This window comes from Cavia porcellus, unplaced genomic scaffold, assembly GCF_034190915.1.
Source record: "Cavia porcellus strain 051 isolate PalLab524CR breed Dunkin Hartley unplaced genomic scaffold, mCavPor4.1 scaffold_2, whole genome shotgun sequence".
NCBI lineage: Eukaryota > Metazoa > Chordata > Mammalia > Rodentia > Caviidae > Cavia > Cavia porcellus.
Genome location: NW_026947485.1, coordinates 16,088,830 through 16,101,019, shown reverse-complemented (window position 1 = coordinate 16,101,019; position 12,190 = coordinate 16,088,830). Strand labels below are relative to the sequence as shown.

Genomic DNA, 12,190 nt, shown 5'->3' with positions numbered 1-12,190 from the left:
TTGGCTTTAAAATTTTTGCACTTTTAACTTGAGGTAACAGAAACATATTCATTTTCCTTACATTTAAAAATACTTGTCACAATCCTTAAACTCACCGACAATTTACAGCTTATTTCTCATGGCTTACCTGGGAGTTGATTTCAATTTCTTCTGCTTTTTCAGGCTGTGTTTCTGAGCTCCTTCCCAGCTGTGTACTCAGAACTCTTGAAGCTCTTCGATGTCCGGGAAGTAGCCAACTTGGTGCAGGACACTCTGGGTAGCCTGCCAACCATCATGCATGTGGACGACTCCCTGCAGGCCATTAAGCTGCAGTGCATCAGCAAGACTGTGGAAAGCCAACTCTACACCAACCCAGGTAGGGTGGGAAGTGGCTTCGAGAAAATACTGGGGTCTCCAAAAGGCGTTGCTTACATCTTAGAGGCAGTGCTTAGCAGAAGCAGTGAAACACAAAAAGCTGGGAAGTACTTTCTCAAAAGCATGGTGGTTTGGATGGCAAGTATATTTACTAGTCAGATGTAAAAGGGCGGGCCGGGTTCAGTGTTGTTCAGTGTAGTCCCAGCTACTTGGAAAGTTGTAGCTGAAGGATCACTGGAGGGCACAGGTTAAAAGACCAGCCTGGGGGACATAGCGAGACCCTGTCACAGCAACACCAACGAAGAAGAATGGAGGCAGAGGGGTGAAAACTAATGACCAGATTATTTATTCTAACCATAGTAATAGTACGGGACATGCTTTTTTACTTTCGATTTTTTTTTTTAATTTTCAGTAAAAGTTTAGCATTTTCCTTTAGAGATACTTAGATGCCTGATGTGATCTTTGTCTTGTTTTTCAGTTTTTGATTGAGTGTGTTCTAAACATATATGAAAGCTTTGTGTACTGTCATTTTTATTTTATCCTAAGAGCAAGTAATTACTGAGTTGATTTTGATATATCTGTTATTAAACAGTGCTTCTTGATTTCTAGTCTATCCAAAAGAAAATAGTAAAATACCCATTTCATGTAAACATTGACTGAAAACTTTCCATCAGCCTCACCAACTGAAAACATTTTTTAAAATAGATTGGGCTAAGAATTATTATTCCCTATGAATGTATAAGTACATGAATGTGTATATAACCTTTTTTTATGTGCTCATTCTTGTACACAGAATTTTAAACCTAACTAGGCTACTTATAAAACAGTTAAAACTACGCAAAAATGGAAATGAATAAATTAACAAATTTTAACATTATCAAGTATTGCTTTCAGCATTTTAGTAAGAAATTCATGTATTTTCTTTCTTCTTGCAAATTTCTGTACTATCAGAGATTCCAGTTCCCCTGTTTTATGCCTTTGTTACATAAATATAAGAACAGGTTTTCCAATTTTTCCAATTTTTCTCCTTTTTTTTCTTTGTATTGTATTCTTTGGAGCAGTCTTTTTAATTAATACACTTTTATATTTTTATATGTCAGGCTAAATATAGCCCTAGTTCATTCTTTTTTTTACTATTGAATAATATTCCACTGGGTTAATACATCGTGGTTAGTTTAGTTTTTCTCCCATTGATGAACTTTTGGCATGTTTTCAGTGTTTTTTCTGCTGTAGTCAGTAATCATTCAGTCAGTGTAAAGTCACACTCAACCTGCTGATTTCTCCCTATCTTAAAAAACCTGATCTTAGAGGAAAGTGGTGGTTTTCAAATTCCAGTTCTGCTCCTCTCAAGACTCTTAACTCAATGGTGTATGCCAAGTCTCTCTTGCTGTAACTTAATGCATAGGTTCTGGAAAATTGGGATGTGGACTTATTGAGGAGACCAGTATTTCGTCTTTCACACATGAGTGGAAGAAGCATGTTCAAAAACAGCAGGATGGCTTAGCTTCATATGCAAAGCTAAAAATCCGTCCAAAATCTAAAACTAAAAAACACACACAAAAAAGTGCTACAATTACTTGGGTGTACACATCCCACATAGAGGACAGAGGATGATTTGCTGATAAAAATGATAAAGGTAAGGAAGTAATAAGGAAAAACAAGGTAGCCACTGGGTATATGTTCAGCTAAGGACCAAGCCCCTGGCCTAGCCTGGTGGTGCACACCAGTAACCCCAGCTACGGAGGATGGAGGTGGGAGGACTGCACATTGGAGGCCAACCTGGCTAACTTAGCAAGACCCTGTCTCAGAATTTTTAAAAGCAAATAAAATAATAAATGGCACAGGAACACTGCTCAGTCATCAAATGGCTCTAATCTCTATCTCAAAAAAAAGGACCAAGTCCAGCGGTACTTCAGTTTGCAAACTTGATTCTTTCCATAATTGTTTGCAAACTGAGTCGGATGAGAACCGAATCCAATTCAGTGGTAAGGTTCATTGTTGACCTTATGGTGAAATTTGATTCAGTTTGCAACCTGGTGAAAATTGAACAGAGGCACCACTGTGCTTAATTCTTGATCTCCCCTTATGATTGTTGCATTTCTCCAGACAGAGAATGGCAAAGGCAATTGGTATTCTTAATTTACTTCTCAGCTTCTTCTTGATCAGCAAAGAAGTCTGAGTGATGATACAGAAGAAACAAGGATCTGAGACAATGATCTTTTTTTCCACGAGGTTCATATTAGCCAGAGAAGGAAGTAAAGAGCACAGTTGGCTTACAGTTTAACAAAGTACATTTCAGTACGTTTTGGAGAAAGTGGCCTCCAAAGTATAGGCCCCCACGGCCCTAAGAAATTCTAACAGTTCTAACTTTGTCCTAGAATCCTGTAGTAGGCATGGTCTTCCAGAGAAACAATTCATAGAATGTGTGCATATATAGAGTGATTTATTGTAAAGACTTGCCTCATATGATTACAGAAACTGAGAAATGCCAAAGTCTGTGGTCAATAAACTAGAGACCTGTAGGAGGCAATAATGTGGCTCCAGTCCAAGATCAACAGTCTGAGAAGCAGGAGAGCCTTGCTGTAGATTCCAGTTCAAGTCCCAGCCATGGGCAGGACCCCAGTGTCCTTAAGACAGACAGACAGACAGACCGGCTCCCTCCTCAGCCTTCTTTCCCTTCAGGCCTTCAGCAGCTTGATGAGACCCACCCTGAGGAGGGCACTCTGCTTTCCCCTTCCAGCATTACTCGCATCCAGGAACATCCTCCCTTCACACCCAGAAACGTGTCTAACCAAACACTGGGGTGTTCTGTGCCTCCTTCAGGTTGACACATTAAATTAACCGTCGTAATCCCCAGGAAAAAGAGCGAAGAGCTACGCAAAGGAACCAGTGGGCTGGAAAATAGAAGAGACCTGTGCTAAAGTTAGCAGCCAGAAAGGGAGCGAAATGATGTCCCAGGGCAGTGTAGGCCCCAGTGAAGCACCACCGCTGAGCAGTGTCATGGCCTGAAGACCAACTAGCCCTGGCCCCTCCCTGCTCAGAGTCTGGGGTGTCCGACCCATCAGGAGGACATAGCTAAAGAGTGGAACCTCAGTAGTTTGTATTCAGTGTCTAAATCATCTGATGTCAGGCAGACCTATGACATTACAAATTGGCAGCTCCTATTTCCTTTTCTCTCCTCAGCTCTGTTCTTCTTGCTTCCTGAAGACCAGGAACAGAAGGGCCTAAATAATTTTAGAGAGGACAAGAAAGGAGACTGAGTGCAGAGAGGGCAGAGAGGAGTCCGAGACAGAGTCTCCTGGACTCTGCAAGGTGGCATTTGGCTAGAACTGAGAGTTTAACGTTCGCTTTGCATTTGTCTCCATTGCTTGGCACATGATGATTTGTTTTGCAGAAGTTTGGTGTCATCACTGATCTATTTTCTTGTAAAGAAAAAAATTATATTGTATGTATTTCTACTACTGTATTACTGAGCGGTTTGTCATACAAAACCCGGTGCAGATAATAGAAGTCAGTACAGAGACCCAAATGCACCTCCCGGGTATGCCAATAACGGGAAGTGCACTGCGGCTACTGTAGCCTAGAAACTAAAGTCAAATATTTGAAGGTAATAATTTCATCAGAAAGTAATCAAATGCAGTTTTTCTTTCAGGCAGAAACTCCCCTGTTGCCATTTGTAATTTTGTGCATTTGATAGAAGTGTACAGTAGAAAATAATAAAGAGGGTGGAGAGGGAGGAAAGAAGAATATTTAGCTCTTGAAGCGTACTGTAGGAAGTACTGCCCCCTTTTGTGTTCAGGCCACAGTGTAAGGAAAGAACATTTGATGAGGTTTATCTGTTAATTTGACAGTCTGTAAAATTTTGCTGCTATTGGTGGGTGGCTAGTAACTTTCACTTCTAAGAACTATAGTCTAGGTGTAGTTAAGTGCTGACTTTTCCTATAGTGCCAGTGATAAAATGTCTTTCACAATGTCCTTTGTTAAAACTTGCTAACATGGCTTGAGAAGCAGAAGGTGGGCCTTACTATAAAAGCTAATAAAGTCATATATATCAGGAGTTCTCTTCTCTTTAGAAATAGAACAGTAACGTAAGACCATTAGACAAGGTCTGCAGACCTTAGAATTTTTTTTTTAAATGGAGTCTCCTTATTGATTATCTGTTGTTAATGTATATTCTGAGACACTTTCTGGAACCTCAAGTAACTCTTGGACCTAGCATGGTGGCACAAGCCTGTGATGTCAGCCTTTCAGGGAGCTGGGAGGATCATAGATCTGAGCTCACCCTAGGCAGTTTAGCAATTTAGCAAGACCCTGCCTCAATATACCTTCTTCTAAGTGGTGGGGTGCATAGTATGAAGGCCCTGGACTCCATCCCCAGTGCAGAGAAGGGGGGAAGGCGGAGAGGGGAGAGCCCTTAGTCACAGAGCGTCAGCGCACCGTGCCGTCGGTGCTGTTTCCATTCCAAGCCCTCTCCTTGCCCCCCACCATGTCCCCTTCTGTTCCTTTCCAGGGTTTTGCAGGGTGAACACACGCAGGTTGAAGGCCTCTCCAGGTGTCCTCATGTCACTGAACTCTCAGAGCCCCAGCTGGAGGTTCGAAGTTTTTGTAGTCGCTCAGGCTTCACTCTTGGATTTTAGTAAGGATTTTATAGATTCACCCACATAATTCTGTATTTTTTTTCACCACTAGTGGGTATAGAACCCAGAGCCCTCATTCTGAGTTACATACTCATTCTGAGTTACATACTCAGCCCCATGACACAGGTTTTCACTAATTCACTAAGTTGTCCAGGCTGGGCTTTGACTTGGGGTCCTCCTGCCTCAGCCTCTCAAGATGCTAGGCTTACAGGCAAGGGCTGCCATACCCAGCTTATGGTTTTAGCTAAACTGTGTTTAAGTGTGGATTCTAAATGAGCCACTTGAAAAGGAGTTTCTTTGGGAAGAATGGTTTCCACATTTTTGCCTATGGGACAGAATTTAAAGAATTTTAAGCACTACTTCTCTGTGAGCACAGACCACAAGATGAAAAATACGTGTCACAAAGATCATAGTGGGCCCTAGTTGTTAACTGTGGTTTTGAAAATCAGTGGAAGGTCACGGTTGCCAGGCTACCACGGTTCAGTTTCCACTTTCTTCTCTGATCTTGCAGTGGAGCTTTTCAGCACTGATTGGCTGTGGCCGGCTCACGCAGGGCAGAGGGTGACACCTGGATGTTTTCCCTTGCATGTCACTCATGCGCTTTTGCACAGATCTCAGGGGTGAGTAGCAGGAACAGGATTCGCACCCCAAGCAGCTGCTGTGTGATAGGCATAGCTGTGTCCACTTGCTCCAGGGCCAGCACGGCAGATGGAGTCACTGGACTCTGGGCTGCCACTGTGTGCCTGGGGCTCTCTTCCCATCAAAGCTGTATAAATGAACAGAGATGCTAGGCTCTGTTTTGGTTACCCTTGTACCCATTAGAACTCACAGAGAAGCTCATGCATTCATTCAGCAAATATTTATTGTAGGGTTCACCCCTCCTGTTATGGATTCTTTCTACATGTTCCCCAAGAGCTTCCTGCGATCATAGGTGTCGGTGTCACTCCCGGCCGGCAGGAAGGACACACAACAAAGTCTGGCAGTGGACAACCTTTTCTTTTATTTTCCTTCTCCGTACAGCCTGCCCCGGGAATCCTCCCGGCCGAAGCCTCTGTTGGTCCGCTCCCCGCGGCTCCTTGCGTGCTTCTCCCTACAGTCTGTCCCGAAGCCTCTACCGGTCCGCTCTCCGAGGCTCCTTGCGTGCTTCTTCCTACAGTCTGTCCCGAAGCCTCTACCGGTCCGCTCTCCGCGGCTCCTTCTGTGCTTCTTCTGCTTCTTCTGCTTCTTCTTCTTTTCTTGGCGGGAGAGGCACTCACTTTTATAGGGTTACAGTGGCCAACCAGTTCAAAGCGCGCGATGCGGGCTGATTGGCTAACATCAGTTGTTGCTAGGCAGACTATCTTACAGGGCGGGTTGTGAAGCAGGAGATCTTACAGGGCGGGTTGTTTACCAAGCAGGAAGCAGGAGATCTTACAGGGCGGGTTGTTTACCAAGCAGGAAGCAGGAGATCTTACAGGGCGGGTTGTTTCTTACAGGGCGGGTTGTTTACCAAGCAGGAAGCAGGAGATAAGCGCCATCTTAGCACACTCGATGGGAGGGGTAATCTAGCTCAGGCTTTGCTCTTTCCTACAGGCCTCACGTCCGCCAAGTAAGGCGACCGGGCTCGGCCGCGGCTCCCAACACATAGACAGGTGTTGTATTTTGTTTTGCTTTGTTTTAAGACAGGTTCTTGCTACGTAGCCCAGGCTAGGCTCCAACTCAGTGATCCTCCTGCCTCAGCCTCCCGAGTGCTAGGATTACAGGTAGGCATCACAGTGCCCTGCTGGGCATGGCTTTTGGAAGGTGATGAGAATATGGGGTTCATAGCTAAATGTGCTGTTAGGAGCTGGGTCCTGGGCAGAAGAGGCCGTCGCTGAAGGTGTGGCTTGAAAGGGTTCATCACCTGCCCTTGCTCCTGCTTTTGCTGTCTGCTTTCCCACCATCATGCCATGAACAGCTCTCCTCCACCTTGGCCCTGTGCCGTGCCATCCTGCCTTGGTGCCAGCTGCCTGTGGACTGAAATGTGAATTATGATAAGTTCCCTTCAGCTTTGAGTGTCAGGTATTTGGTCTCAGTAAGGAAAGTAACTAACACACCCTCCCCCCAGTGTTAGGTAAGAACGGAAATAGTATAGCAAATTCAATAGGTAGTCCCTGTCCTCATGCGTATATCAATCACAAAAGCAGACATGGAACAAAATTGTGGTATTGTAACTGTTGATCATGAATCAACCTGACTGCATGAAGACAAGCCTTGCAAACTATAAAAGACCACTTCTAGATGTCTCTGGATGGGTTAGGCATGATTTTGTGTACCGTACTGGATCCCTGACCCTTCCTCTGTGCCAGTCTTCCCCTGCTCAGTCCCCCAGCTGCCATGAAAAGATCAGCTTTATTCTGCCATACCCTTCTGCCATGGACTGAAATCCCAGAAACCATGAGCCGCATTGAACCCTTCCTCCTTTGAATGGTGAGTGTTGGGCATTGCGTCCCAGCAACAAAAAGCTCATCAGTACAGGGATGATGAAGTTTGACAACAGTTTTGATGGGGGAAGTTTGTAGGGTACAGTAGAACAGATCTGAGGGAATCCTGAGCAGCAAGATAGTGTTCCATGTGCTGGCACAGCTCCTAAACTTGCATTTCTAAGCTGATTTCTCCGATAACTCCGAATCTAAATACCCAGTTGCCCTGTCAGCATCTCCATAAGGATCTCACAGGTTCCTTGAGCTCGGCATGTCAGCGATGGAAGGCCCAGGATTCTTCTGTTTATTCCTCTATGGCCTTGTAGGTGGCAGCACTGTCCCCCTAGAAACCTCAGATCATTCTTGAGGTGTCCCTCTCCCTTTAGCATTTTGTCTGCACCCATCACCCAGGCTCCGGTGTGTCTCCCTGACACCTCCCATGTGTGCCCCTTCCCTGACCCCACCGCCACATCTCCAGCCGTGCTGTGCCAGCCCAGCTGCCTCCCCCCTTTCCATACTGGCGTCCTCATGGCTCCTTCCTCCTGTCCATGTGTAGCCAGCCTCACCTTTGAAACAGCAGGCGGTGCTGCTCCCCTCTCTCTACTCACAGCATCCTCATGGCTCCTTCCTCCTGTCCATGTGTAGCCGGCCTCACCTTTGAAACAGCAGGCGGTGCTGCTCCCCTCTCTCCACTCACGTCCTGCTCTGTGTTCTGTCTGGGGGACGTGTTCCAGAAGTGAACTGGGCCCGGGATCTGGCCCTGTCCCTGCACTTCCTGCTTCCCTCTTGTCTGGAATCCACTTTCTCCAGGCTGTGGATCCATTCAGGATCCCTCCAGGACTCCGTTTAGCTCTGCTTCTGTTTACCCCACCCGCGCCATTACCAGTGTCATAACTTACTGTGTTTCAGTGCTTTTGTTGTTCTGTTGTGTTGTGTTACATTGTTCTGTCATGTTGTGACGAGGTCCTGGCCGGCCTTGCTAAGTGGCCCATGCTGGCCTGGGATCAGTCATCCCACCTCAGTCTCCCGAATGCTGCGATTACAGGAGGGCCCCTGACTTGTCTTGTTTCTTGCATCGCCTCACACAACTCTTGACTAAATAAATAACTGGGCACTCAGTTGTTCAGCGTCCTCCATCCCCCAGCCTGCAAGTCAGTGCTTTATCCCCTCTGCTCCCAGTCTATCTCACTTCCCTGACAGTGCCTGGTGCCCACTGGGGGTTTCATACATATTTTGAATGGATACTGTATGTTAAGGATCAGGATGTAGCATCAGAAGCTATTAAAGAAATTACATGTTGTAAAGAAAGACAAGGAGGTTCTGAGCTCAGGTTCTGAGCCTGAGCATGAAAACAGCAGCAGCCGGGCTAGGAGGCCCCTGCCAGCAGAGGGAATGACGGACAAAAGAAGGGAGTGTGGGCTGCACCCATTTGGCATCCACTGTGGGACTCAGACCAGGGGGGCAACGTGTAAGCCTGGCACAGGGATCATCCTTATCCAGCACTGTTTCCCTTTGGGATGGGCATTGTCTTCATCGCCATGCTCTCCACTAAGAGGGTGCTGGCTGTGCCCCGTGTCTGAGAGGCCTAGTCACAGGCTTCGTGGCTGGCTATGACTTTGGCGGTCCATGCCTGGGCGCTTCAGTCTGGTCTCAGGCTTGCTCCCGTCTGGCGCAGCTCTCTAACACTGCTGTGCCACAGCTGCCAGGCCTGGGGCCCAGTCTGTGTGGCAGGTGACTGGCAGTTGTTTGTGACTCAGAGAATTCACCCCCTGGGGACAATGTTGACCTCAAGGATCCTTGCCTAAAGCTTGTAGACTGAGGCGGTGAAGGTGTACTCACCCCAAACTTAAGCTGAAGGAGGAAGCACGCCATCATTTCTTAGCTCCCCTCTTCCTTCCTGGTCCCCAGCCCAGGAAGAATTACGATGGGGAGCCGGCTTTATCCACTTCAGTGTTACAGGCAAAGCCAACAAGAAATGGAATCGCTCCTTTATACAAGGTGACATGCAGTGCAGCCACTTTACCTGAGATGCAGTGTGTGGGCGAAGTGACCCTTTCAAGGGCAGCGTCTACCTGACAGCTCTATTGTTAAATGTACCCAGAGTTGGGCCGGGGATGCAGCTCAGCAGCATAGCACCTGCCTGGCAAGCGCAAGATCCTAAGTTTGATTTCCAGGACCAAAAATAAACCCCAACAGTACTCAAAGTTAGTATATGTTCATCTGTAAGAGAATTTGTTTTTGTTTTGTCTTTTAGTTGAGAGGATCCTATTTAGTTGATCCACATGCTATATTTTATTTTATTTTGGTATCTGGAATTGAACTCAAGGCCTCAAAGTAAACAAGCAGGCACTATGCCACTGGGCTGTATCTGTGGCCCCACAGATTGTTTTTAAAGTACATATTACCATTTCTACCAGTCAGCTTGTTTGATATTTACTCACTGATTCTGTCGTTTACCCTGGCTGACACTAATGGAGCAAAAGCAAATCTGTAGTGTAGTCACGTTATTTCATTCTTTAAAAAAAAAAAAAAAAAAAAAAAATATATATATATATATATATATATATACATACACACACTGTTATGTAGTACATATTTTCTTAAGAGTTGGTTGTAAATTTATTTATTTATTTTTTTTACTGGAAATCTAATTCAGGACCTTGCACTTTTCAGGCAGGTGCTTATGCCACTGAGCTATATCCCTGGCCCCTGCAAATTGAATTTTTAAAAATCAAATCCTACTAGTTGCAGGAACATATCAGATACACTTTATCTTCGTTTCTAATTAAACAGCACCAGGCAGAGTCATTTCTGGCTCTTCAGCTTTCAGTTTCTTTTCCCTGGTTCTTTTTGTCAAGTAATTGCTTTGTAAATAGCTAAATTTCCCTTTGAGGCTTGCTGTTTAAAGGAGGCCTGCAATGAATTCTTTTACAGGTTGGATTTTACCAGTATTCATTTTCTTAAATGGTAAAACGCCTTTGCCTTACATCTCTGGGTTTTTCAGGTAAAGGTAAGGCCAGATTTCGTATTGGAAGCCCATTGGCAGGCATCAGACTCTAGATGTTAACTCAAAAATTTTTTAAAAAATTAGAGAAATCATACAAATGCTGGTCAAGACAGTTACCCAGTTGTGGATACTTTGCATTCCTTATGACTTTTATTAGGGTATAGAATCACATTTTTTAAAATTGCAAATGTAGAGAAAAGCTAGAAAAATAAAGAATAATCATAGCTTCTAAGCAATCATTCTTCTCCAAGGACTGTCAACTCATGAGGTGACAGACCTAGGGTTTCAGACTGTCCTAGGGGATACCGTTGTTATCCCCATTTTACAGATTGCAAAATTGAAGCACTCAGAAGTTGAGTTGTCCACTGTCACAGAACTGGGATTTGAGACAGCTAGAATCCAAATCTAAGCATTGTGATTCTAGGTTCCATAACAGAAAGAAAGCATCAAATAAAGACCTTGAATAGAGTCAGTCTTATAATTCTAATTTTATATTTGTATGGATTCCAATTTATCACTTACCTTTTTTGATATTCTCCACTTTTTTGTACCTCTGTAAGAAACCTGCATTTAACTTGGGGTCACTAGGATTTTCTCCTGTGTTTTCCTGTACGAGTTTTATGCTTTTAGCTTTTGCAGTTAGGTCTATGATCCAGCCCAAGTTAATTTTTGTATTCGTATGAGGTAAAGGTAGAGGTTTATCATTTTAAAATGGATATTCAATTGTTCCAGCTCCAAAACCTATCATTTCATTTCTTTAAGGAAAAAAATATTCATTAACAGTGTCACATGTTTTGTTGGCTTTTTCTGTGTAGTTCATGTATGCTGTTGTAAAGTATTTACTCTTAATTTTAGTTTGATTGTTGCCATTATATAGAAATGTAATTGATATTTATATTCTGACCTTGTATTTTCAGACACTTTTAAATTAACTTTACTAGTTCTAGTAACTTTTTAGATTCCATAGAATTTTCTTTGTTGATAACCGTGTCTTTGAATAAAGACAATTTTATTACTTCCTTCTTATCTACAAGCATTTTTTTTCTTGTGTTTTCTACTTTTAAAAAAATTTTATTTTAATGACCAGGATCTTACATACATTGTTGAAGCAAAATAATACATTTGGAGGTTGTTACCTCATTTTTAATCTTAGGGAAAAGTCATTTAGTCTTTAAATCTTGTGACTAAAGGTAGGCATTTCATTAAAGTCTTTTATCAGTGGGAAAAAAGAAACTTGTATTCCTATCTCCTTGATAATTTTTGTTGTGATTGGTCACTGACTTTTACCACATTTTTTTCTATATCCAGTAAATTGACGTTGATTGGTTGACTTTCCAATATTAAACTAATTTTCCATTCCCAGAATATATTTTATTAGATTCATTTTGGTAAACTTTTATAAGAATCTTTACATCATTCATGAGGAATATCAGTCTTTAACTTTCTTGTCTTGCAATGTCTTTAGTGGATTTTGGCATCTGTAATACTGGCCTGCTAGTGAGTTGTAGTTTCTGTCCTATTGTCTGGGATATTTTCTTCTATAAATGCTTGATAAGATTCACCAGTAAAACCATCTGCACTTGGAATTTTCCCCAAAAGAAAACTGTTAACTAGATTCACCTTCTTCAATAGGTATAAAGCTGTCTAAAAAGTTTGAATTCCAAGTGAAATAACCATTAGCAATCACCTCACTCTGGTTACTTAATACCTGAGCCTCATTTGTCTTCTAAAATAAAAGGAACCTAGCTAAT

At 43.4% G+C, this 12,190-nt stretch overlaps 1 protein-coding gene across 7 annotated transcripts in view; it reads left to right on the top strand.

Annotated features, from left to right (window-relative positions):
* Dock4 (dedicator of cytokinesis 4) overlaps positions 1–12,190 on the top strand; it is a 418,252-nt gene that overhangs the window by 311,139 nt on the left and 94,923 nt on the right. For all 7 annotated transcript variants that reach the window (XM_063238782.1, XM_013152428.3, XM_063238800.1 and 4 more), the window contains exon 23: positions 163–355. In XM_063238782.1, the coding sequence (XP_063094852.1) occupies positions 163–355 (193 nt within the window). The remainder of the gene's footprint in view (positions 1–162; positions 356–12,190) is intronic.